General features: G+C 36.1%; 1 protein-coding gene across 1 annotated transcript in view; it reads right to left on the reverse strand.

Annotated features, from left to right (window-relative positions):
• The window catches only part of Kif24 (kinesin family member 24), a 41,503-nt gene extending 15,853 nt beyond the window's left edge, over window positions 1–25,650 (reverse strand). Inside the window, exons 1-5 of the mRNA XM_027931051.2 lie at window positions 25,028–25,650; window positions 19,682–19,871; window positions 14,892–14,989; window positions 11,290–11,505; window positions 7,675–7,762 (exon numbers count right to left, since the gene is read on the reverse strand). Coding sequence (XP_027786852.2) covers window positions 7,675–7,762; window positions 11,290–11,505; window positions 14,892–14,989; window positions 19,682–19,871; window positions 25,028–25,650 — 1,215 coding nt within the window. The remainder of the gene's footprint in view (window positions 1–7,674; window positions 7,763–11,289; window positions 11,506–14,891; window positions 14,990–19,681; window positions 19,872–25,027) is intronic.
• Window positions 25,651–26,246: the final 596 nt, after the last annotated feature.

Here is a 26,246-nt window from a genome sequence, read left to right on the forward strand (position 1 = left end):
AAATTTTAAAAAGGGCTGTGGATGTGGGCTGGGGTTGTGGCTCAGTGGTAGAGTGCTTGCCTAGCATGCATGAGATGCTGGGTTTGATCCTCAGCACTACATAAAAATAAAAAATAAAGATATTGTATCCACCTAAAGCTAAAAAATAAATATTAAAAAAAGGGCTGTGGATGTGTCTCAGTGATTAAGCACCCCTGGGTTCAATCCCCAGTACCAGGAAAAAGAAAGAAAGAAACAAACTGTGGAATAAGGAAGCTAAGAGGAGTAAAAACGAGGTAGTTTGTGAATATCAAACATCATCAAACTTTTGGAAATTACATACAACTGAAGTGTAGAGGTTAAGTGAAATCTAATATTAGACTGTCAGGGTTCACATGCCAGCTCTACTATTTGTGCAAACCACCTGACTTTTCAGGGCATCAGTTTATTATCTATAAAATGAGAATCTTAAATGTTAAGTTATGAGGACTAAAAAAGATAATATATGTAAAGCATTCATTACTACTAAATTGGCACATGGTAATAATAAATGTTAATTAAAAAATATACTAAAGAACATTTTTGTGTAAGTTTCCCTAACTTAAAATGGTTTCTTTCTATAAATGTAAAATACAGCTTTAGAGATCAATGTGAGATGCCACAAGTTCTCCAGTACAAGCTAAACAAAAAGGAAAGGAAGGAAAAGAGGGAGGGAAAGAAGGAAAAAAAGATAATTTACTTGGGAGAAATAGAAGTCTAGGAACTGAGCAAAATTAACGCAAACACCTTAAAAATCATTAGGCCCACTTTTCCTCTATGTCCTTCTCAAACTCCCCCCTCCCTATCTAAGGTCTACTGGACAAGTTTCAGTATCTAGGTTCTTTAGAATGTTATATGAGTAGTGAAATGGGAACTGCTGCAATAGAAAGTAGAGACAACTATTGAATTCTATGGTGCTGGGAAATATTCAGAGACTTTAGAATAATATATGTGAAAAACAGAGCCACTATCATAGTAATTAAGCACCTCTTGTACATTATCTCAATTCCTTCTATCATCCAACCCAATCATCTGTTATCCATGTTTCAAGCTCAGAAAGATAAAGGATATGCTCAAGGATATATGGCACTGGCACCCAGATCCATCTGGTTATAAGGCTTTAATCACTAAGCTTTCCTATGCAAATACCAAAGAAGGGCTATGCCCTTCTATGTTAACAGAAGCAGTATGAAGACAGGTGCAGTCAGCTGAACTCTAGGGACTTGTGTTGCTTTGGAGGCATGGCCATACTTGTATTTTGCATTCTTCATATGTAATCATATTGCCAAAGACAAACTATTTCATCATTTATTGGAAATAATACTTTCCCCCAGACCTATCATAAAGTTTCTGTGATGTATTGTCTTCAAGTTGCAATAGAAACTACTCACTTGCATCAGTTAAAACACACACACACACATATTAAAAAAAAAAAAAAAAAACAACCCAAACCCAAAACCCTGCAAATCTCTAAATTTAAAAACATGCTCATTGGGGCTGGGGATGTGGCTCAAGCAGTAACGCGCTTGCCTGGCATGCGTGGGATGCTGGGTTCAATCCTCAGCACCACATAAAAATAAAATAAAGATGTTGAGTCCACCGAAAACTAAAAAACAAATATTAAAAAATTCTCTCTCTCTCTCTCTTTAAAAAAAAATGCTCATTATAGGCTGGGATTGTGGCTCAGTGGTAGAGTGCTCGCCTAGCATACGTGAGGCACTGGGTTCAAACCTCAGCACCACATAAAAATGAAATAAAGATATTATGTCCACCTACAACTAAAAAATAAATATTTTTTAAAATGCCCATTAATTGACAGAAAAAAAAAAGATCTTGATTCCAAATTTGGGAACTGTGATGAAGCAGTGAGTCCTCTTTAAAGTCAGGGAAGTCCTGGTCCCTATGTTGGTAAGATTGGGTAATCAAATACACATGAAAGGAGAAATTTTCTAGAGGAAAGATAATCCTATATGAAAAAGGAAGCTGCTGCTGCACAGGCAGGCAACAAGTGGCCATGCCTGAGGACCTGAGGAGATCTGAGAGTACCACCTGAAGAAGACACTTCAGCAAACATGTGAACATGTGCGCAATACCTGAGACGTCACAGTGACACCTGAGTCAGCAAGTGTAGTTTCCAGTCAATAAATGTTTTATGAGGGTAACTGTGTCAGATGTTTATAATTTATGTCAACTTTCCATCTTGATCTTTGCTATTTTCTTGCTAATACAATACCCTAAGTATCACAGACTGAGGGTGTCGTTAGTGATAAAATAATAATTTGTTGACTAACAAAGTTTTTTCTGCTTTTCTTAGGAACAATACTTTAGAACAATGTTTTAAACTCTTTCAGGATACAGAGGGTGACTTGAAATACACAGCCCCTTAGCAGCACAATTATGGCCCACAGACAAGGAAAATGGATTTTCTCATAATGTTTGTTCCTGTCCCATTTAATTAGTGTAATCTCAGGGACAAAGAAAGCACGAGGACCAGATTTACCCAAAACTCCTATCAAATGAAGGATTGGCTGGGGAGAAGTAGGAAGAAAACAACCACAGGGAATAAGTGTGGGATAAATAATTTTCTTAGGATTCCATAGTGAAGGGAGCTCCAGACAACTTAAGAAAGCTCTCAGTCTCAAGGAAGCCCCAACAACATGTCCCATACACTTTTGTTCTGTGCCTTCCTCTGCAATCACAAAAAAGGGTCCTTAAAAACCAACCACAATCAGATGCTATCCTCATGTTTTGGATCCTAAGACACAGGAATCTGATAATCACAAAATATGAGGTCTCAGGCCTCATAGGTAAGCAAAACTTACCTATTTGTCCCAGGAAAAAGAAGTATACCAATGGTGGGCCAACCTGTCATTTCACTCACCCAAGTCCCAACTCTTAGCTTTGAAAAACCAATAATAAAAATTTCCATAAACCCTGTTATTTGAGGTTAAACAGTCCTTTAAATATCCATTTTTTTAAGCAAATGATCTCAGTATCCTTTTTCCTACTTTTTCTTTTTTTGGGGGGGCAGAGGTACCACTCAGGGGCACTCGATCACTGAGCCATATCCCCAGCCCTATCTGTATTTTATTTAGAGACAGGGTCTCACTGAGTTGCTTAGAACCTTGCTTTTGCTGAGGCTGGCTTTGAACTCATGATCCTCCTCTGCCTTAGCTTCCTGAGCTGCTGGGATTGCAGGTGTGTGCCACCATGCCCAGCTTTCCTACTTCGTTAAGAAGAAAAATTTATCTCTAATCAATAATCTAATGCCACTATAGGTAGTATAGTATAGTGAAAAGGTCTTTAGAGTATGGAAATGGGCTTTAGACTATGATTAATCTGAGTCAGAATTTAGTTCTGTCAGCCACTAGCTATGTGATAGTTGTCAATTTCATTCTCAGTTTTTCTCATCTGTAAGATGAATTTTACAATATTTACCTGATTTTGTGATAATTAAAGGGAATAATATTTGCAAAAATCCTTAGCCAAGTTTTCAGTAGATAGTACCCAAAATGTTTGCAACTATTATTAAAACATAGTGAGAAAGAAAGCAGGAAAGATATAATTAGCCAGAGAGGCTTTAATTTTGGTGCTAATTGAAGGCATTTCTACAATACCAAACCTGTCTGCTTTCCCTGGTTCCTTGGGCTTGGTCAAAGCCTCAGATATTTCTCCCTGGAGTGGCATACTTGAAGCTATACTAAATGTAAGTCTTGTCAGGTCCTTCCCATCCTAGCCATCCCCCCTTACTCGAGCCAGGATTGTTGGATGTACTAGAAGAATGACTATGAGGGTGGTACATTATAACCACCTGAGGAGATTCTAAAATAATACCAATCCTCATATATTGCTGGTGGGAGTGCAAAATGGTACAGTTACTATGGAAATCAGTGTGGCAGTTCCTCAAAAAAGTATGTCCCAGTAATTCCATTCCTAGGCATACACACAATAAAACTGAAAACATGTCCACACAAAAACTTTTGTACATGAATGTTCATAGCAACACTATTCATAATGGCTAAAAGTGGAAATAACTCGAATGTCCATCAATTGATGAATGGATAAATAAAATGTGGCACAGCCATATAATGGGCTATAAATCAGGCATAAAAAGAAATGAAGTCCTAAAAAAAAAAAAAAAGAAAGAAAGAAAGAAAGAAATGAAGTCCTAGATGGGTGCATGCCCATAATCCCAGCAGCTTGGGAAGCTGAGGCAGGAGGATCATGAGTTCAAAAGCCAGCCTCAGCAACTGCAAGGTTCTAAGCAACTCAGTGAGACCCTGTCTCAAAATAAAATACAAAATAGGGCTGGGGATATGGCTTCAGTGGTTGAGTGCCCCTGAGTTCAATCCCTGGTACCAAAACAAACAAACAAACAAAAAGAAATACATGATATATATATATATATATATATATATATATATATATATATATATATCATGCTATATATATATCATGCTATATATATATATCATGCTATATATATATACATGCTATAGCATGGGTGAATCTTGAAAATTTTATACTAAGTGAAAGAAGTTGAGACAAATGGTTGTATGTTATGAGATTCTGTTTATATGACATAGCCAAATTAGCAAATCCACATAGATAAAAATTAGTGGATGCTAGGCACTTGGTAGGAGAAATAGGGAATGACTGCTAACAGACACAGGGTTTCATTTTGAGGTGATAAAAATTTTCTGGAATTAGTGGCAATGATCACACAACTTTATGGATCTACTAAAAAAGTTACTGAATTGCATACTTTAAAAGGGTGGGTATTATGGATCTAAATTATATTTCAATAAAAAAGCTATATTTAAAAGCCTACCAAATTATACAATTAGGTGAATTTTGTGGCATATAAACTATATTTCAGTTTTAAATAATTATCAAACCTGTGCCTGGGCCCCACCACTGAGAAATTCTAATTTTATTGACCTAAGGAAGACTCAAGGAAGCTGAGTCTTCAAATGAAGGCTGGGGATGTAGCTTAGTGGACGAGTGCTTGTCTAGTATACACAAGGTCCTGGGTTCAATAACTAGAACTACATCACCCTGACAATAAATAAATAAATAAAACTAATGAAATAATGAAACTGGAAGACAGGCCACTGAATTAGACCACATGCTTATGACATAAAATAACTGAAAAAAAGACTCAAATCCAAAATACATAATAGGTAAGGAAAAGACCACCTCAACATGAGCAAGACCCAAATTGGCATCCCCAAAAGAGGAAATTCAAATGATAAATTAAAAATATACGGGATAGGGCTGGAGATGTGGCTCAGTAATAGAATACTTGCCTAGCATGCACAAGCACTAGCTGAATTCAATCCCCAGCATAGTAAGAAAAAAAGAGTAGGGGTTCAGTGGTAGAGTACATGCCTAGCATGTGTGAGGCCCTGGGTTCAATCCTTAGTACTTAAGATATTCAATTTCCTTCTTGATCAAAGAAATAAAAATAAATAAATTAAACAAAGGTATTATATTCATCTACAACCAAAAATAAAAAAGTATTGGTGAGCTGAGCAACGTGGCATACACCTGAAATCCCTGTAATTTGGAAGTTTGAGGAAAGAAGATGGCAAATTCAAGACCAGCTTGGGCAACTTAATGAGTTGAGATAAAAAGGCTGGGAATAAGCACAGAAGTAGAGTGCTTGCTTAGCATACACGAGGCTCTGACTTCAATTCCCAATACCAAAAAAAAAAGAGGAAAGCGTTGGTGAAGTGAAGAGCAATGGGATTGCTCACATACTGCTTGTGGGAATGCACATCTTTTTGTAAAACAGTTGTCATCATTTAGTGAGGCTGAAGATATGCATGTCCTCGGATATAATCATTTTATAACCAGACAACCAAAATAAACGTTAAAGATAAGGACATCCCCAGCTGTGCTGTGCAGAATAACCCCAAAACAGAAACAACCCCACTACCCATTAACAGGAAAATGGATAAATAAATTGAATAAATTGTGGTATTTTCCTATGATGGAATACTACACTATAAATCAGATAAGAAAGAACAGAACTACATCTATATGTAAAAATCATAAATGAAATTCAAAAGCATAATTTTGAACAAAAAAAAGAATATATATAGTGTGGTTCTATTCATACAAATCTCAAAAACAGGTGAAAACTCAAAAAAATGTGAAAACTAAGTTATATAGTTTTAGGAAAGAATACAAAGGTGGTAAAACTATAATAGAACAAGAAAGCAATTAGTGTAAAAGTCAGGACAATTGAGATGTGTGACTAGGAAGTTACACAGGAGATTTTTTTTTAGTACTTTTATTTTTTAGTTGTAGTTGAACACAATACCTTTATTTTACTTATTTATTTTTATGTTGTGCTAAGGATCGAACCCAGGTCCTTGCCCGTGCTAGGCAAGTGCTCCACTGCTGAGCTACATCCAAACCCCCACAGAAGACTTTTGAGGTACTAAAATGATCTATTTCTTGATCTCCATGGCTGATTGCTAGAGTGCTTGCTTCTTTACACTGTTCACACTTAGGTTTCATGCATTTTTCTGAGTAGTGCTATTTTTTTTCCACAATAAAAAAGGTTAAATCATTTTTAAAGTAAGGAAATAATAGTATATAAGTGATCTAATGTAAAGCCAGAGGACCACTGCATTAAAGGAAAGTTCACCAGAAATGTATTTATACATAAGTTAATAAATACCTAGAACAGTGGATATCTCAGGGGGATAGCAAGTCAGTGGTGGGATGGGGTCTAGTTGTATAGAGTAAGTTAAAAGGATCTTTATTTTCTATTTTCTTATGTGTTCCTATAATGTTCAGATTTAATAATAAGCAAGTATTACTTTTGTTATAATAAAAGGATAATTTTTTAATAAAAGGAGTAGATTTTTAAATTCTTAGCTAGGCATGGTGGCATGCAATCCCAGCTACTTGGAAGATTGAGGCCAAAGGATTGCAAATTCAAGGCCAGCCTAGGCAACTTTGTGAGACCCTATCTCACAATGAAAACAAAAAGGGCTGGGGTTGTAGCTTAGTGGAGTAGAATTCTTTCTCAGTATGTGAAAGACTCTGAAAGAAAAAAAAAATCTGTGGTAGGATATTTAAAAACCTAATAAAATTAGTTAAAACCTAATTAATTAGTCTCAGGAAAAGGGAATTAAAAAGATAAGGCAGAAGAATCCATCCAAGTTTGAGGCTAGCTTCAGCAATTTAAGAGAGGCCCTGTATTTAAAAAAAAAAAAAAGAAGAAGAAGAAAGTCTGGGGATGTAGCTCAGTGGCAGAGTGCCCTTTGGGTTCAATTTCCAGGACCTCCCACCCCCAATTTTCTTTTTTTTTTAATAAAAATGTTTGTCTCCAGCAGCATTCCCCAGAGTTCACTGTCACAGAAAAACACAAAAGCAGTCTTTGAAACTGGTGCAGGAGCAACTTTGCCATGAATTAGCTTTTCCTACACGCCCTACCTCCCACTCCATAGCATTGGAACATCAACTCTGTTAAGAAACAAGCCATCCTCTGAGAAGATGACTCACATTTTACAATTTTGAAGTGGTGTGCTTATCATTGTCCTTTGCCTAGATCTGAGAGCGTCTACCTACTAGGTAGCAGAATAAATTCTTTCCTGGACTTATGCTGCTATAGGGGAGTAATAAAGAAGAATTAATTACCTCTAAGAGGACCTCCACACTATCCACCTGGAGCTCCTGCAGTCCCACTATCTGTACCACATGCTTGCTATCTTCTCTTGCGAAGAGCCTGCAGATGCAAAAATATGGTTGGTATGTTGGCGCTGCTTTAACGGACTTTGTTCTTGTCTCCCCAGAAACAATTTTCCCACTCCCCATTAAGTAGCAGTTTTGCCACTTGGGTGGAATAGAAAACTTCTTCTCCCCAGTCCTACCCTCCTGACCTCAGCCTCAGACTTCCATAATCTGTAATCCCACCCTATAATTCCAGCTACTCCAGAGGCTGAGGCAAGAGGACTGCAAATTTGTGACCAGACTAGGCAACTGAGCAAGACCCTGTTTCAAAATAAAAAATTAAAAGGGACTGGGAGGGCTGGGGATGTGGCTCAAGTGGTAGCGTGCTCACCTAGAATGCATGAGGCACTGGGTTTGATTCTCAGCACCATATAATGTAAAATAAAGATACTGTGTCCACCTAAAACTAAAAAATAAATATTTTTTTTTTTAAAAGGGACTGGGAGTGCAGCTCAGTGGTAGAGCACCCTTAGGTTCAAATCCCTAGTTTAAAAAAAAAAAAAAAAAAGAAAGAATAAGCATATAATCCAGACCTATGCCAATCAGTGGATGGTATGGTATATTCCCAGCTATAATGATTGTCGAATGAAAATAAAGACCTGGTCGGGCGTGATGGTGCAAGCCTGTAATCCCCGAGGTTTGGGAGGCTGAGACAGGAGGATCGCGAGTTCAAAGCGAGCCTCAGCAAAAAGCAAAGCGCTAAACAACTCATGGAGACCCTGTCTCTAAATAAGATAGATAGAGTCCTGATCTCTTATTAGGTGCCTGGTGGTGAGGTACTCTGCTTCTCTCTCTAAAAGTGAAAGCATATAGTCTTGGGAGCAGTGGCAGACATTTTTTTTTCTATAAAGAGAACTAGTTTTAAGATGAAGCAAACACCATAGAAGAACAGAGAAGCAAACTTGGTCCTTCTAACATCCCTGAGCTGTTGGAGTAAACTAACCCTGAAGTCTACACATTTCCATGGTAGACAGGAAGAGCTAATGTGAATGCCTCAGACCTGTGAATAAGGTAACAAAAGGTTATGGACTCATGGACTCCATTATCATTAAACCAGATATATCAAGGGCATCAAAGATTCATCAAAGGATATTTTTCCCCTTAATAAGATACCGATTAAGGTGAATAATGGAATTCCACTTTACAGCAAACCCTGTCCCCCATACACACAAAGAAAGAAAGAAAATGACTATCTCAAAAAAAAAAAATTTTTTTTTTTTTTCTGCTGGGTGTGGATTGCCTATAATTCCAGCTACTCTGGGTCTGAGGTAGGAGGATCACAAGTCCAATGCCAGTCTCAGCAATTTAGAAAAATCCTGTCTAAAAAATAAAAAGGCTGGGAATGTAGCTCAGTTGGTAGAATGCTTCTGAATTCAGTCCTTAGTATCACCAAAATTGCAAACTTTTACAGAAGAATTGGACGAAAACAGTCTTGCCAACGCCCATGATCTCTTGGAAAGAAACTACTGAGTAGTCCGCCTTCTGGAATGAAAGAAGGATCTAGTTTTCAGATTCCTCATATATGCTAGACCCAATGTCCTAAGCTAACCCCAGGGAGGTTCTTAGTGGATAATTAAAAATATACTGCTAAATTTTTAAGTCACATAAGCTAGAGTTATATTACTTCACCCTTTATGCAAGGCTCTGAAAACAACATCCTCTACTTTTAGAAATTTGACAATCCTTAATCTTTGTTTTCCAGTTTAAGAATCAGACTTAGCATATAAATCTTGTCAAAGTCCCTGCATTATAAAATATATATATTTTAAAAACAAGATAAAACATAACTATGAAACCAGGAAACAAGACATCAGTAGACCAGAACATTTCAAAAGTCCCATAAGGTAGGAAATAAAAAGATCATATTAAGCCAGACACAGTGGGGCACACCGGTAATCCAGCTACTTGGGAGGCTGAAGTAGGAGGATCACAAGTCTAAGGCCAGCCTTGGCAATGTAGGGAGACACTGCCTCATAAAAAGGGCTGGGGATACAGTACCTCTGGGTCTAATCACCAGTACTGAAAAAAAAATTATATTGTGGGAGACCAAGTGACTTGTGGGCAAGTGACTGAGTTACTCCCCGGCTGAGTGTTTTGAGGCATCAGTAGCAGAAAATGCGGCAGGACTTCCCTGCCCTTCTTGGGTTCGAGAACGGTGTCCTTGTAGAGGCATGTCTCTCCACTACCCTAGGGAACCAATCATCTCACCTGACCTTGCAACACTGTCCCCCTTGACCTTCATTGGATGGGATTTTCCCCAGAATTTAGAGTTCCCCAATAAAAGCCCACTCCCAAGCGTGCTTGCTCTCTCTCGCTAGCCTCTCCTGTAGACCCTTGCTTCCCCCAGGGAGCTTGAGGCAGAGAGCACAAGGAGCAGTCCTGGAGCTTGGTTTAAAGGTAAAATTGTGTGTCTGTGTTTTATTTCTAACTCCCTGAGAATTTCCCTGTGTTTACCGTCTGCGCTGGCCACAGACTAAGTTATATTAGCCAATCAACAGAGATATAAAATCAAACAAACAGGGCTGGGGTTGTGGTTCAGTGGTAGAGCACTTGCCTAGCATGTGTGAGGCACTGGGTTCAATTCTCAGCACCCTATATGAATAAATAAAGGTCCATTGACAACTAAAAAATATTTCAAAAAAAAAAAGGGAAAAAATAAAACAAACAAAATTACATATAGCTCAAGACATCTGCAGAGTAATAAGTGTGATTCTTCCCTAGTAAGCCTCACAGAAGCTTCAAACTTGGGAGTTATTATAGTCCCATCCTCCTATCTACAATTAAAGAATGTAAATATACAGGGAAATAATCTGGGCAATTCATTAAATAACTGTATTCAGAAAAAGCTAGATATCCTAATTGGCCTTTTGCCCAAAGAAACACATACATACATAAACACACACACACACACATACACACACACACACACACACAGCACAATAGTGACTTTTATTCTCATGCCAACTCTCTTTAAATAAAATGGGCATTCTGACTGGAAAGGACTTTTAATAGGGACATTGGGCTTGGAAGAGAAGCCATGATTGAGCTAATACACAACTTTGACACCAACACAGGTAAAAACGAAAAGCAACTCTGGACCAGCGCATCCCCAGAATAGAACCTTTTTTTGGCAGTTGTGTGCCTGGACAGAATTCTAGATACCTACACATTCTCTCAATTGTGGCATACCCAAAGGCCCCTTTTTTGATGGAGTAGTCCAGAGGACAATAGTCTAAGCCTAATTGCTGGCTTCTTCAGTTGCTCAGTACCCTAGTGGCCCTCTTTGATGAGGGCCTGCCGTATCATGGCCTCCCTATTTGAACAGGAACTGCTTTTCCAAACCTCATTCCACTGCTTGCCTAAAGCACATGAAACTTGAACATCCTATCAGATACCTTTGCTGGGATTCTAGTCTCATGCTGATTAAGTTTTCCTAGTTTTCCACCATGCTCAGCCTCAACTCACTCCTCCCCACATGCATCAGGTCTGGTTCATTCTGTAATGACAATTCATATCCAGTACCTTTTTCTTCTATTTAGGAGGTCATAAAGCTGTCCACAGTAGATTTCATAAAAGCTGATCCACACAAAGAAATGCCTTCTTGGCTGGGACATTTCTAGTTGCCTGAAGATATCTTTGGCTGCCAGAGCATACAGTCCTGGGTTCTGATGAGTTCCTATCATAGTGTAGGTCTTTCCAGCACCTGTTTGTCCATATGCAAAGCAAGTAGCATTGCCTCTGGGAGAAGAATAATTTGAATCATTTATTCATATTAAAAGAAGTGCTAATTTACATATAGATTTTTAATGACAAGTCAGGTATAAACAGAATCCTATAAACATACAATTCTTTAAGGAAAGAAAGGTTTTATATTATGAAAACATAGCAAAAAATTCTCAAACAAATGTGTTGAGTTTTCTTATAGGAATTTTTTGTGGAAGTGATATAATTATGTAAAACAACTATGGAAGATAAGGAAATGAATACTTTAAAAAAAAATCACTTGATGATGTCAGGCATGGTGTTACATGCCTATAATCCAGAAAGAAAGAAAAATCAGTGGTTTGGAGGAATAAAAGTTTGAGGCTAACCTTAGCAACTTAGCGTGGCTCTAAACAACCGAGTGAGGCCTGTCTCAAAATAAAAACACAAAATGGGCTGGGGATGTAGCTTAGTGGTAGAGAACTCCTAAGTTCAATCCCCAGTATAGGGGAAAAAAAAAAATCACTTAGTCAACAAGCATTTCCTCAGTTCCTACCCCATGGTAGGTGCTTTAGATAATCAAAAGAAGATTTCACCTTATAATTTAGAAAGATGTGGAGAAAGACGTAATAGAGAATTAAAACAAACATAATAAGTAATAGAAGATCATATAATAAATAGGATAGTAGTGACTACACTCATATGATAATTAAGGAAGTTTGGACAAAGATAAAATCAATGTAAGCAAAGCATCTGAGGAAAGACTCACAGGAGTAGAAAACTAGACTGGGCCTTGAAAGCAAGCTGAGAAGGCAGAGAGCCACTACTGTGAAATAGGAACAGTATGAGCAGACCACAGTAGTAGCATAGATTTGGTGTGGCAGACATGTCAAATATTGAAGCAAAAAACTTGGGTTTTGGACTTTGCCCTGCCGTTAATTAACTACAGGCTTTAGGAAAGTCACTTTACTTCTCTCTGGGTGTGAATTTTCACTTTCACCAGTAAATTTATGGGTTACCTGGTTTCTAAAAATCCCTTCCAGTCCTGATGTCCTTATGATACTAAGTGGAAAAAAATCACTATTCTTGCATGTGGGTACATGTGTGTGCACACATCCTATATGAGAGTGAATAACTATAGAATAAGAGGTAGAAAAGGGAGTTCAGGAGGCCAGATTGCCAATTATAGTATGTTAAAGGAGGAGCTGGAGGCCAAGATTATCTGAGTATTATGGGACCCAGTTATGCAGTGCTAAGTAGTGACTTAATATAATATTGGTATGAAGAGCTATTACAGACTCTTGAACACAAATCATATGGGTTACTGATAAAAGCAGATGCTTGCAAAAGAAATAAAGTCCATGTATTGAGTAAGAATAAGAGGAAGCTAGAGGTGGGCAAAGAGACAAGTTCCCAGAAAGGCACTTGAAGTCAGGTAGAAAATAAAGAATGAAATGAGAAAAGCAAGGAAACCTTGGTGAGAAACAAGACATGGGAGCTAATCAGATTTAAGCTGTTTCGAACAGAGACCAGTTATTCCTTGTCTTTTGAACCCTGGCTCCCAGAAGCATAGGTAGTTTATTTTTTTATTTATCTTTTTTGGTACTGGGAATTGAACCCAAGGGTGCTTAACTACTGAACCACATCCCCAGTCCTTTTTATTTTTTGAGGCAGGGTCTCACTAAGTTGCTTAGGGCCTTGCTAAGTTGCTGAGGTGGCTTTGAACTCAAGACCCTCCTGCCTCAGCCTCCTGAGTCACTGGGATTACAGGCATGTGCCACCAAGCCTGGCAGCATAGGTAGTTTAAATACACTGGCATGGGACATAGGTACAGTTAGGAAAAGGAATACAGGAGGAAAATCTGAACTTACTCTAGAAGATCCAGCAGAATGAGAGTGAAGAATAGTATCTATCTTCTAAATATTTTAGGGATGATTTTTTTAAAATAACAAATACGGGTAAGAAAATCTTACTACATTTTACATATTGGATGCACTTAATTTGCAACTATATCTTTTATTACTAAAGTCTTGATGTTCAAATTCAAACTTGTTTTAGAAACTTGCTCTCTCAAAAAGCACTCCCTATCTTTAGTGCATAAGAAATTGAACATGAAAGATATTTGTGCTTTATTAGCCTGCTTAGAAAAAAATTTTTAATTAAAAACTCTACAAAATAACAATAAAAAGATAACACAAAAAATGGGCAAATGAAGATATTCAAATGGTCAATATGCACATGAAAAGATGGTCAGTAGTGCTAGGCACTAGAGAAATTCAGATTAGAACCTTGGTAAGATATGATTTCATACCTATAAGATTGACTAAAATAAGAAAGACTGACAATACTGTCATGCAGAAGAAATATCTCCAGAAAGGGTCCCAGGATTTCCTAGAGGAAAGGGGAAATTCAACTCAGGATCAGTGGAGTTATTGGCATTCTTGATGGAAAAGAATTTCAGCAAGAGCCAGACAAAGACATAGACCAAGGATTCTTAGGAGGTAGAGAAACATTCAAGGGAGAATGTGGGCTATCTTGAGAGTAAGATAGTAAAGCAGGTCGATGATAACATAAAAACCTGGAGAGAACATTCTGGGGTGATGGAAATGTTCTATGTCTTGTTCAGGTATGAGTTACTTATGTATATACAGCAATCAAACTCCATCAAACCTGAATACTATATGTGATTTTTATTGTATGCAAATCATAACTTTACTTTTAAGTTATTTTTTTTAAAATAAGGGCTGGGGATGTAGGCCAGTGATAGAGTGCTTGCATGGCATGAGCAAAAACTTGGGTTTGATTCCCCCAGTCCTGCAAAATAAATACATAAATAAAAATTATAAAATTAAAAGTAAAAATTATCCAGAATTAGTGATTCTATCAGGTTATTTGGCATTTTCCTCTAGTACACACCTACATTTCAAATATAAAACAGGCTCCTACTTACTTTTTTTGTCCCATTTAATGTCTGTTCTCCTCCCCCTCATTAATGTTTACTAAGTGTGAATAACAATTTCAAATAAATACATCTATGAGAAGTTGATAAATGATATTTACTTATCTATCCTACTCTGATAAAAAAAATCAACTGAACTGTAGCCAGAATACATAGTTGTTTCTCTATTATCAAAACACTTAAGCCTTTTAATTATGAAGATTTTGATAAAATTAAGTTGTTTACAGATTGTTAAGAGACCATATCATGGGTGTAAAAGGAAATTCTGCTGCAAATTTCTGAATGCGTGGTAAATCCTATAAATTGAGACAGTGTACTCTTCTAGAATCTGAACTCATTAGATCAAAACACAGAATTCATGTTCCAGTCAAAAGAAGTGAAAAGCATAAATGATATTTGTACAGAAATATGACTTATGGAAAATAGAAAACAAAAAGCAAGAGAAGAAAATAATTTTTCTCACCCATTGAAAATATGCTGAATGAGTGGGTAAGTAGTCTTCATGTATACATCTCCATTGGTACATGCCTCACCAAAGACTTCATCAAAATAAAACACATGCTGAAAAATAAATTTGATTTTTTAAAGAAATAGACATTTTCTGTAATTTCTTATTTATTTTTTAGTTGTTGATGGACTTTTATTTTATCTATTTATACACAGTGCTGAGAATCAAACCCAGTGCCTCACACATGCTAAGCAAGCATTCTACCACTGAGCTACAACTCCAGCCCCTGGAATTTCTTAACTACTATTCTAGTTAACACATAATAATGGTCTAAATATATTTTTACATAATAGTAACTGACCATGACAAACTCAAATAAATAAACAATAACTGGTAAATGACAGTGCTTTTTTTTAACTTGAGATCTCTGTAGCCATGTTCTAACAATGTAAAATCTAAGACATACAATTTCTGCTATCACTTAGATAAGTAAATCAATGAATGAAAATGAGTGAGCCAATCAATCCTCTTTAGGTCTGGGAGAGTAATTGAATTCTATAGGGGATTATACTTATAGTCCGGTTAAGGCCAGTATATTTGAAAATTTGGGGAAATTCTAGGGAAGATTTCCATTCTGTAGGTTATAAAACTTAAATTTTAGTTCCATAAACATTTATTGTTCAACTGGTAGAATGCATATTGCAGTAAGCAGATGTAGGAACCCAAAGATATAGACCACCTCCTAAAGATGTTCTTTAACACAAACATACAAATGACTATAAGGCAGCAGAAACTTAAAAGAAAGTATGTGTGGAAGTCAATGGAAAAAGACATGGTCTCTCTGACTGGGAAAGATATTATGAAAAAAGACTGTACTGAGACTATACCATGCAGGGGAAGAGGAATTTGAGAGGTAGAGATGGAGAGAAATTAGGGGAAGTATGAGCAAAGATTCAAAGCAGAGAAGTTGAGGAATTAACTGTTAATCAATTTTTTAAAGAACAGCAAGAATCCAAGGAGTCTGAAAAATAGGACCTTTATAAGGAGGAAAGTAAGACAAGGAAACAGAGTTATGACTATACCATAGAGGTCTTGGAATACTAGCTTTAAAGGAGTTGACAGAATGCTCATATTCCATTCAGTAAATGGGGGAGACAGTAAAAAATGTAACAAAGGAGAATGACAATCTGAGTTATTTCACTGAAAGATTAATTTGGCTTTACAATATGAATGGACTGGGAAAAGGAACTCAAGTAATAATTCAGTGGTGCCAGGTGTGGGGGTATATGCCTGTAATCCCAATGATTTCAGAAGGCTGAGGCAGGAGGTTTGCAAGTTTGAGGCCAGCCTCAGCAATTAGCAAGGCCCTAAGCAACTTAGTGAGACCCTTCTCAAATAAAAAATAAAAAGGGCTGGGTATGTAGCGCTGTGGAAAAGCCTCCCACACCACCCTGAGTTCAGTTCCCAGGACCATAAACAAAACAAATCAGGGCTGGGGATGTAGCTCAAGCGGTAGCGCGCTCGCCTGGCATGCGTGCGGCCTCAGCACCACATACTAACAAAGATGTTGTGTCTGCTGGAAAAATAAAGTAAATAAATATTTAAAAAAAAAAAAAAACAAAACAAAACAAATCAAAACAATTCAGTTGTAAGTTAGGAAGGATCTAAATTAGATGATGATAATGGAAATAAGGAGATGAAAACCTGGCAACTGACTAGATATGGGGAGAGAAAGGGTTCTAAGATGGCTTTTGAGTAAAAAAATCATGGTAATTTGGAAAAGGAAAGATGGGAAACCCTGTTACATTGAGTCTGGAAAGCATTAATTCAGCAGCTGTAATTATTTGCATAATTTAGCAGCTTACCATATTAGCAACCCAACTATATCTGAGTTAGAAATGCTAATAAATTCCAGGCTCACTGTAGTATGAGAGTCCATACACAATGAATGAGTGATAAGGCCCTACCTTCTGCTAACTTTTCATATAGCTCTAAATATCCAGTTAAGAAAAAAATTAAATGGGCAGATCCAGAAAACTGGACTTGGGCTATTTAATGTGGGTCACTCTATCCCATTGCTTTGTGTACCATTATATTACATAGAAAGCTTGTTAGATCATTTAAAAGAAACTGGCACCACAAAATCAAGTTTATCAATTAGAAAATAATTCCAAAAGTCAGGTGGTAAGAGAATAATGAATCTGTGAAGAATGATAAAAAGATCTGTGAACTTTTAGTCTTTTGAAAGATGTGATGAGATTTTTAAAATGCTAAGCTGTTAACAACTATTAAAGGGGGGGTAAGTACACAGGGTTCATTATACTTTTGAGTAAGCTTTAAAAGATCAATAATAAATTTAAATATATTTGTAAAATATGGCTTTAATGAACATTATTTATACCTGACTCAATAAAAATCACAACCAAATGTAGGAATACTTTTGTTTCCTTTTATTTCACTGAGAATATGGAAATTCTTCCTCTCCCTCAATAAATGCTCATGAATAACTTTAGCTTTTGATAGAGTACCTAACAAAGTCTTTATTAACAGCATCAATATCTTGCCTTTCATAGGATTTATTTCTCCCCTCCTCTCCCTGCTTTCAAGAGGAGATATGTGTGTGTGATGTGTGTATAAATAGGATTTAAATGTTGGTTTTTCTAATACTTTTGTAAACATTCTTCATAAAAGATGTGTAAATATGAAAGATACTACTGTAGTTAACATAAATATATATATATATACACACACAATTCATATTGTTTTCTTGTCTTCATTTGTGTTGATATTATAAAAGGTAATCGTTAAATCAGATAGTACAACTACATGTATATGATCATATTTACTAAGCAACAAGATTTGAAAAGATACCATATTTAATTAGATGCACAAACCTTTTGCTTTAATCCCTGAATAAGTTAAAAAATAAAACAAAGAATCTAGAATCGATATTTATTTAGCACTACATTTGTTATAAACCTCCCTTTTCTTCACTCTTTGAGGAAAGAAAAGAGAAAAAAAAAAGTCCTTCCAATATTTTTATATTACAGCATTGACAGGTAAGAACTTTGACCTATGAAAGCAAAGGTCCAAAGTTCAAACAGCAGAGAAAATGCCATAGAAACTAATGGTATTCAATAAATATTGATCAATGGCAATGACAAAGAAGTAAGGTTATTGTGTTTGGGGATAATGGAAAAATACTAAGATAAGATGATGCCTCCCCTTAAGGGAATTACTGTGACTGAAGCATCATTAAGGAAATCTTGGGTAGATGGTAATTGGTTAGAGTTATTACTATGGCTATAAGTAGCTATGGAACTAGATAGCATTACCACAAATTGGTCATTTAGACCATCTTCAAAATAAATACCTCCCACTGAAACCTAATAGACTGTGCATTGATCAGCAATCGATATGGCTGTTAAAGTGATTGGGTTGATTGTACAGTGGCCTGGTAATTTATTGCCCATAGAAAGAATTGGTGGAATAAGCTGAATGTCACTGTAAAACCAATTTTGGTTACCAAAGAAAAAGAAGAACAAAGCAAGTTTGAAAGAAGAAGAGAGTCTTAAAAACTTGACTTCAGTGTTAAGATTTTTCCCAGTAGAAATAAGATCTCAACTGACTAAGGTGAACTGCTAGCACATCAGATTACTCACCACTTTTTTCCCCCTCTCCCAAGTCACTGGGTTTTGAGATAAGAGTGATAAAGGAAGAGAGAATGAAAATAATACAAATGTTTAAGGAGAACTTAACTCTGAATTCCAAAATCTTAACATTTAGCAGATTATCAATTCTCTGTTTTAGATTATTCACAATTGTTTCACAAATTTAAAAGTACCGAAAGTTTGATTTCTTCCATCTGTGGAGTTGGTTGATTCTGTATGAGAATGAAGAGTTACTACAAGGATACCTATTAGCTTGGAATAAGTTCCATTCAATACCAAACTCTCTTCATAATCATTTTAGCAGGGAACATTTTTTATGTGTCTGAGCTAATAGTGCTTTATTTAAACCCTTATGTTAGATTTGAAAACATATTCCTGGATTATATTTATTCATTGCAATCACCCTACATACAGTAGCCTTCTGAGAGATCAATTTCCACCAATTAAGTCTAAGTTCAAGACAGTTGGGAACCAAAATAAGAATTTGGTTGGCAATCTAGTGCCTTGTAATTAAAAAAGATACTGCCCATCATTAAACTCACAATCAGGAGAGTAGATTCACACTGCAAGATGTAGGCAAGAGGGGCTGGGATTATAGCTCAGTGACGGAGCACTTGTCTATCATGTGTGAGGCACTGGGTTTGATCCTTAGCACCACATAAAAATGAAACAAATAAAGGCATGCTGTCCATCTACAACTACAAAAAAAAAAAAAAAAAATGCAGGCAAGAATAGAGATCAACTAAGTGACCATCCCATAATCACCCTGGGGCTTATATAAGTTCAGTGACTGGTACTATGCACAATCACTCATTTAAATTCTTTTTACCCTCTCCTATCTCCCTTTTTGCTAAATACATATAATAAAAAGCATGTAAAGTATGTTAAAATATGTATGATGTAGCTCCATTGCACAAGAGTAGAAGAATTACATTTTTGTATACCCTATTACACCATATTTTTAAAAATTGAAGGTCCAAAGTATCAATGATTTAATGAAATATCACACCAAGAACAAATAACACTGAAACAGAACTGGATTTTACAATTTGTATGCATTCCACTCAAACAAAAAGCAGAGAATTGACATACTTGATAATATAAGTTCCAAACACAAAAGGAAAAAAATCATACCTGCAAAATATATTGTGTGAGGTCAAGTGCTTCTTTCTTCTCGTGTACAAGCAGAGTTTCTTTGTCTTCTACAATAATAATATTAATTTCTCCACGACGTACCTCTTTTATACTCAGTGGGCGTTTTCGAACACAGACTCTGATTTTTTCCACCTCAGTCCAAGGATTCTCTTTCTCTAAGGTGTTCTGTCTGATACATGGTTTATAAATATATTTTAATTTTTAATAATAGGATAAGGCTGCTTAAGAGGTAAAAACATCAGTACATTTTGTTGTATACTGGGCATAATATATTTTTTAAATTACAAAGTGTCAAAAATAACAAAATTCTTTTATTAACAATCCTCATTATTTTCATCTCTATCCCTATCCCACCTACTTCTTGCTCCACAAAAACAAACCAAATAAAACCCCTCAAAAAAACCCAAAACCCTAAAAATTATTTTAGCTGGTTTTTAGATGTGGTCTCCTAACAGTTTATGCTATTTTTTAAAATTATTTATTTATTCTAATTTGTTATACAGGATGGCAGAAGGCAATTCATTTATATTACACATATGGAGCACAATTTAAGCCACAATTTTTCAGGATTGTACACCTATGCTCTCTCTTTATGTCCTCACAACTCAGGATGATGAATTCTCAAAATCTAATGCAATATACTGCCATCAATCTGCCAAGGTTTTTACAAAACCCAAACTTATGTTTCTTGCTTCCTTTTAAGCCAATTATTCTTGTGTGTTTACCATTTTCTCGATCACTAATCTAAATTATCTTTTAACCTTACAAGGGTTTACTAAATTCCTTGAAGTAGGTGGTCGATTTCAATGTACTCTTTCTCTGGTTCCTTGTATATATATTCTGCCCTGCTCTATGTTCCATTTTTTAACTTTGTTCTTTTTGTTCCATCCTGATATGGATTTATTCGTTTGTTAGAATTATATATTTCTTCTTCCCAAGACAATTTTATGACTGGTCCTGTCTACCACTAATTCAAACTTTAATTCAAATGCATTCCTTCACTAGCTTCATACTCAACACTCAATATCTGAAGCAATATTCCATGAGTTAGGAATACAAAATTTATCAGGTTCACTTGCTGAGTCTCATCATGGTGCATATTATCTAAGAATATCCACTTACTTGTATAAAAACTAGGTAACAAGAAAATTGTATGTGTGTTTGCAGGTGTGTTTGGTGGTACTGCAGATTTGAACATGCTAGGTGAGTGCTGTACTACTGAGCTATATCCAAGCCCTTTAAAGATTTTTTTTTTTTTTAATTTTGAGTCAGGATCTCACTAAGTTGCCCAGGAGGCCTTCCAACTTGTGATCAGGGTTTTTGAAAAAAAATGTTTTTACCAGGTTCAATCCCTTTGGTCCATTTACTAAGAATGCCTTAGCAAGACAAATTATTTGCTCCTTTACACTTTATAATTTTTTGATAGTCCCTAAAACACCTTTCATAATACATTTTACACAAGATACTAATGCTATGTAATTTTTTCATATCAATTCTGATTTTCTGAACCCTCCAATTGGTTAGAATTTTTTTTTTTTGGGCCAGGATCTCAACTGGTGAAACAAAATTGTAAATAAAAATTCTAGCATAATACATAAGACATTACTTTTAAAACTTCTTTTAAAGAATGCTTTGATTTTCAACCAACATATAGGAGAATTTTAAAAAGCATTAATTTGTGCTGAGGACATAGCACAGTGGTAGAGGGTTTGTCTAGCATTTGCAAGGCCCTGGGTTCGATCCCCAGTACTTTTGGGGTAGGATGAGGAGGTGAAACAACTATGATTTTGAGATAAGTATGGGAAATTATTTATTTATTTTGGGTACCAGGAATTGAAGCCAGGGGCCCTTAACCAGTGAGCCACATCCCAAGCCCTTCTTTTATTTTTTATTTTGAGACAGGATCTTACTGAGTTGCTAAGGCTGGCTTTGAACTTGCGATCCTCTTACCTCAGCCTCCAAAGCCACTGGGATTGCAGGCATGTGCCACTGTGCCTGGCTTCAAGTATGGGAAAATCTTGATAATTATTAAAAAACAGATAATAGGCATGTGGGGGATTCATTGTTCTATTCGCTCTTCTTTTGCATATGTTTAATTTTTCACAAGAAAAAATAAAATTTTAACATCATTTTAGCATCATTGAAGATTTTGGGGTCAAAATCTCTAGCTGTTGTTGAGTATTAATAACCTAATCAGATGAAGCTAATCAAAGACTAAAAATGTTTAGCCTTTTTAAAATTGTACAGGAACTCTAGGACAAGTTATGCAGACAAAAGGTCTACGGTTTTAAGTTCAAAGGGCAAAAAGGAATACATTATTCTCCTAAAAGGCACTGGTTTTAAATTCTGATCTTCCTTAGGGGGAGTAAATGATCTATTTGACATGAAAAGAGTTAAGACAGGGGCTGGGGTTATGGCTCAGCAGTAGAGCGCTCGCCTAGCACATGTGAGGTGCTGGGTTCCATCCTCATCACCATGTATAAATAAATAAATAAATAAAATGTATTGTGTCCAACTACAACTAAAAAAAAAAATATTTAAGAGTTAAGACAACTGAAGTTAGGTATATTCAAGATCTTTTTTTGTTTGTTTGTTTCATTTTGTTTTGGTTTTTATACCAGAGATGGAACCCAGGGCACTTAAACACTGAGACATATCCCAAGCCCTTTTTTAAGTTTTTGAGATAGGATCCAGTAAGTTACTTAGGACCTCGCTAAGTTGCTAAAGCTGGCTTTGAACTTTCTATCCTCCTGTCTCAGCCTCCCAAACTGCTGGAATTAAAGGCATGCACCAGCAGGCTCAGCTCAAGATCTTAAATAAGTCAGTGCAATCGGTTTCCTAAATTTTGTTAGACTTTCACTAAAATTCCAAGCCAGGCAATTTATTTTGAACTTCTGGAATATCTGAAAAGCAAAAACCTGATTTTTTTTTTTTTTTGGGGGGGGGGGGTACCAGGGATTGAACTCAGGGATACTTGACTACTGAGCCACATCCCCAACCCTATTTTGTATTTTATTTAGAGACAGAGTTTCACTGAGTTGATTAGTGCTTCGCAGTTACTGAGGCTGGCTTTGAACTCGAGATTCTCCTGTCTCAGCCTCCCAAGCCACTGGAATTACAGGGATGTACCACCGCACCCAGCCAAAAACCTGATTTGAGGTAACAAAAGAGAATGCTTTGGATAGGATGACTCCCTATTAGTAAGACTCCCTATTAGTAATAAGGTGGTTTTTCAGTGTGCTAGAATCCTGATTACTATCTAGGGTCTGGGTGAGAAGATAATATTGATGGTTACTGAGGAAATACTTTCTTACCTTCAGTTTTCTAATATAATTCCCATTCACCCTGTCTCCTGAGAATCTATGAGCCCCCCAGATATCCTAATTATATCTAGATTCAGGCCAAGTAGATAGTACTTATTATTTGTCAAATAAATGTAATGGTAATATTTAAACTAAAATATGCATTCTATCTTTGATTGTATTAACTAATGCAAAGTATTATTCTTATTAACAAATAATTTAAATTTAGATTGTTATGTATTATTCAATAAAAGACAAGTTGCTGAGGCTGGTCTCAAACTTGCAATCCTCCTGCTTCGCCTGCCAAGTAGGTGGGATTACAGGCATGTGTCATCACATCTGATACAGCATTTTTTTTTTATTATTTTTAAAGAAAACATGGCTTAAGAAAGAATTTTGTGGGCTGGGACTGTGGCTCAGCGGTAGCGCACTTGCCTGGCATGTGTGAGGCACTCAGTTCGGTTCTCAGCACCATGTATAAATAAATAAAATAAAGATCTATCAACAACTAAGAAAAAAATTTTTTTTAAAAAGATAGAATTTTGTGCTGGGTGCAGTGCTGCATGCTTGTAATCCCAGCAGCTTTGGAGGCTGAGGCAGGGGGATTGCAAGATCAAAGCTAGCCCCAACAAGTTAGTGAGGGCTTAAAGCAATTTAGCGAAAACTTGTCTCTAAATAAAAAATTTATTTTAAAAAGGGCTGAGGATGTGGCTCAGTGGTTAAAGGGTCCCTGCATTCAATCCCTGGTACAAAAAAAAAAAAAAAAAAAAAAAAAGAATGAATTTTGTTTTCCTATAATTCAACATATCATTTTTTTTTTTTTTAATTTTTTAGGGGTACCAGGGATTGAACTCAGGGAACTGACCACTAAGCCACATCCTCAGCCCTATTTTGTTTTTTATTTAGAGTGAGGGTCTCACTGAGTTAGTGCCTCACTTTTGCTGGGGATGGCTTTGAACTCATGATCTTCCTGCCTCAGCCTCCCAAGCCACTGGGATTATAGGCATGCGCCACCTCACCACATATTATTTTTAAAACAAAACAAGAATATAATTTTTCTAAAGAACACATTTTCTATTATATCATTCTTTTTTAAAAAATATATTTTAGAGTTGATGGACCTTTATTTTATTCACTTATTTATATACAGTGCTGAGAATTGAACCCAGTGCCTCACACATGTGAGGCACGTACTCTACAGCTGAGCCACAACTTCAGCCCCTATATCATTCTTAATATTAGGGATTTCTCAATATTTCACCTCTTAGGGAATGTATTTTAACTTGAAACATTAGGTGAAAATAACATTATTATCTGGACTTAATAACTAATCTCCCCCAAAAGTGTCTTACTCTTTGTAATCACTAAAATTTTCAGAAATGGACCCACATAAAAAGCACTCAAAATCAGGATCACAGACTGAGGATGTAGTTCATTGATAAAAGTGCTTCCTAGCATGGTCAAGGCCCTGGGCTCAAGACCCAGCACTACAAAAAAAAAAAAAAAATCAGGATATTTCAATGTGTGCAGATGAACTAACTGCTCCAAAGACCTACTTAATTATTTGTTCTTTATTTTTAACTAAGCTATAAGTTTCCTGGTTGGTTTAAGTGAATTTGATACCCTAAAAAAATCTTATGAGTTATATAATGTTTTTCCTATTGAAGAAGGCCAGTTAACTATTTTTACTTTCATAGATGCACTAGACGCATCATGTTATGTTATAATAAATAATGAAAATAGGTCTGCTAGAAGAATAACAACAGATACTGGCAAGAGGTAACTCTTTGATGCACATGAACAATATCTTTCTCCCATCCAGAAAGTTCCAATTCCTCATTAATTTCCCCACATCCAGGTATTTCTATTATTGATGCAAAAGCTGTTCACTTATCACTTTTATGTGACATTCATCTGTTGTTGTAAATAAAAAGTAGCTGCTTTCCTTTGGCCAAGGAGAGACTTTCCCTTGCCTGAGGCTACCTTCCCTTAAAAAAAAAGAAAGGAAAAAGCAAATTATTACCTGATACAAGAACGAGGGATTCCATAGTTATACCCTGAAACATGAGAGACTCTTTGAATAACGGGAATATCACAATTTCCCAGTATTGGAGAAAAGAAATTTGATGAAAAGAGTGAAGTGTTAGTTTCTGTTTGCACATAGGAATCAGCAGTTGTGGCATTCAGAGTTCTTGCTTTTGCGTGGTACTGGTAATCATCTGAGAGCATGTGATCTAGCACTTTTAGGTAAGTGGACTTCTGTTCATTTCCAGAAGAATCTGACATATTGCACATTTCAAACTCATTGTTGCTGGCAGTTCTGTTTTTGTTGTCAGTAGGAGAATCAAAATGTAGTTGTCTGCGAGGGCCAGATCTGAATTCCTGTGGCTTGATGTACACGCTGCTTGTCTGAATAGGATGCTCTGGGCTACTGACTGCTTTATCTTCTTCCTGCATAATCTTAATAATTTTGATAAGCTGGAAAAGACGTTTACGGTCATTCATGTCATGCACTCCCAATTTGGAGTAGTCCTTCATTGTGACCTTGGCTAATTCATCTATTTTCTGAAGGCCAAGGGCAGTAAAATGAGGATAATACTGTGCAAGTTCAGCTTCACAAAGACATTCATATAACCAGGATGCCATTTTTGTGAAGTTTTTTAAATTCTAAAGAGAAAAAGAAAAAAAGTCTTTCACTTAAAATAGAATACATGTAGTACAATTATTCCTTTAAAAAATAAAACTTGAAAAAAAATGAAGAAAAATGTCATATTTTCTCAATTTTATTTATTTATCTACATATTTATTCATTTATTTATTCAGCAGTACTAGGAATTGAACACAAAAGCATTCTACCACTGAGCTACATCCCAGCCCTTTCTATTTTTTGAGATAGTATTCTCACTAAATTGCCCAGGTTGACCTTGAATTTGCAATCCTCCTGCCTCACCCACCTGAGTCACTGGGATTACAGGCATGTACCACTATGCCTGGCTCTTAAATTTTTCATAGATATATATTTCTTCTGAAATTGATTAAACAGCATGGTATAGAAGTAAAGATGTTTTTTATAACATATGAAGACTCTGTAGCAATAGACGTAATTTATCCATCTACTTAATAAAAAGAGACCGTCAATTATCTATTTATTTAAGTATATGGCCATACACATAACCCAAGTCACTTACTTGTTTCTTGGTAGATCCTTCTAACCTTGCGATGTCTACTTAAGACATGTCACA

This window comes from Marmota flaviventris, chromosome 13 (assembly GCF_047511675.1).
Source record: "Marmota flaviventris isolate mMarFla1 chromosome 13, mMarFla1.hap1, whole genome shotgun sequence".
NCBI classification, from domain to species: domain Eukaryota; kingdom Metazoa; phylum Chordata; class Mammalia; order Rodentia; family Sciuridae; genus Marmota; species Marmota flaviventris.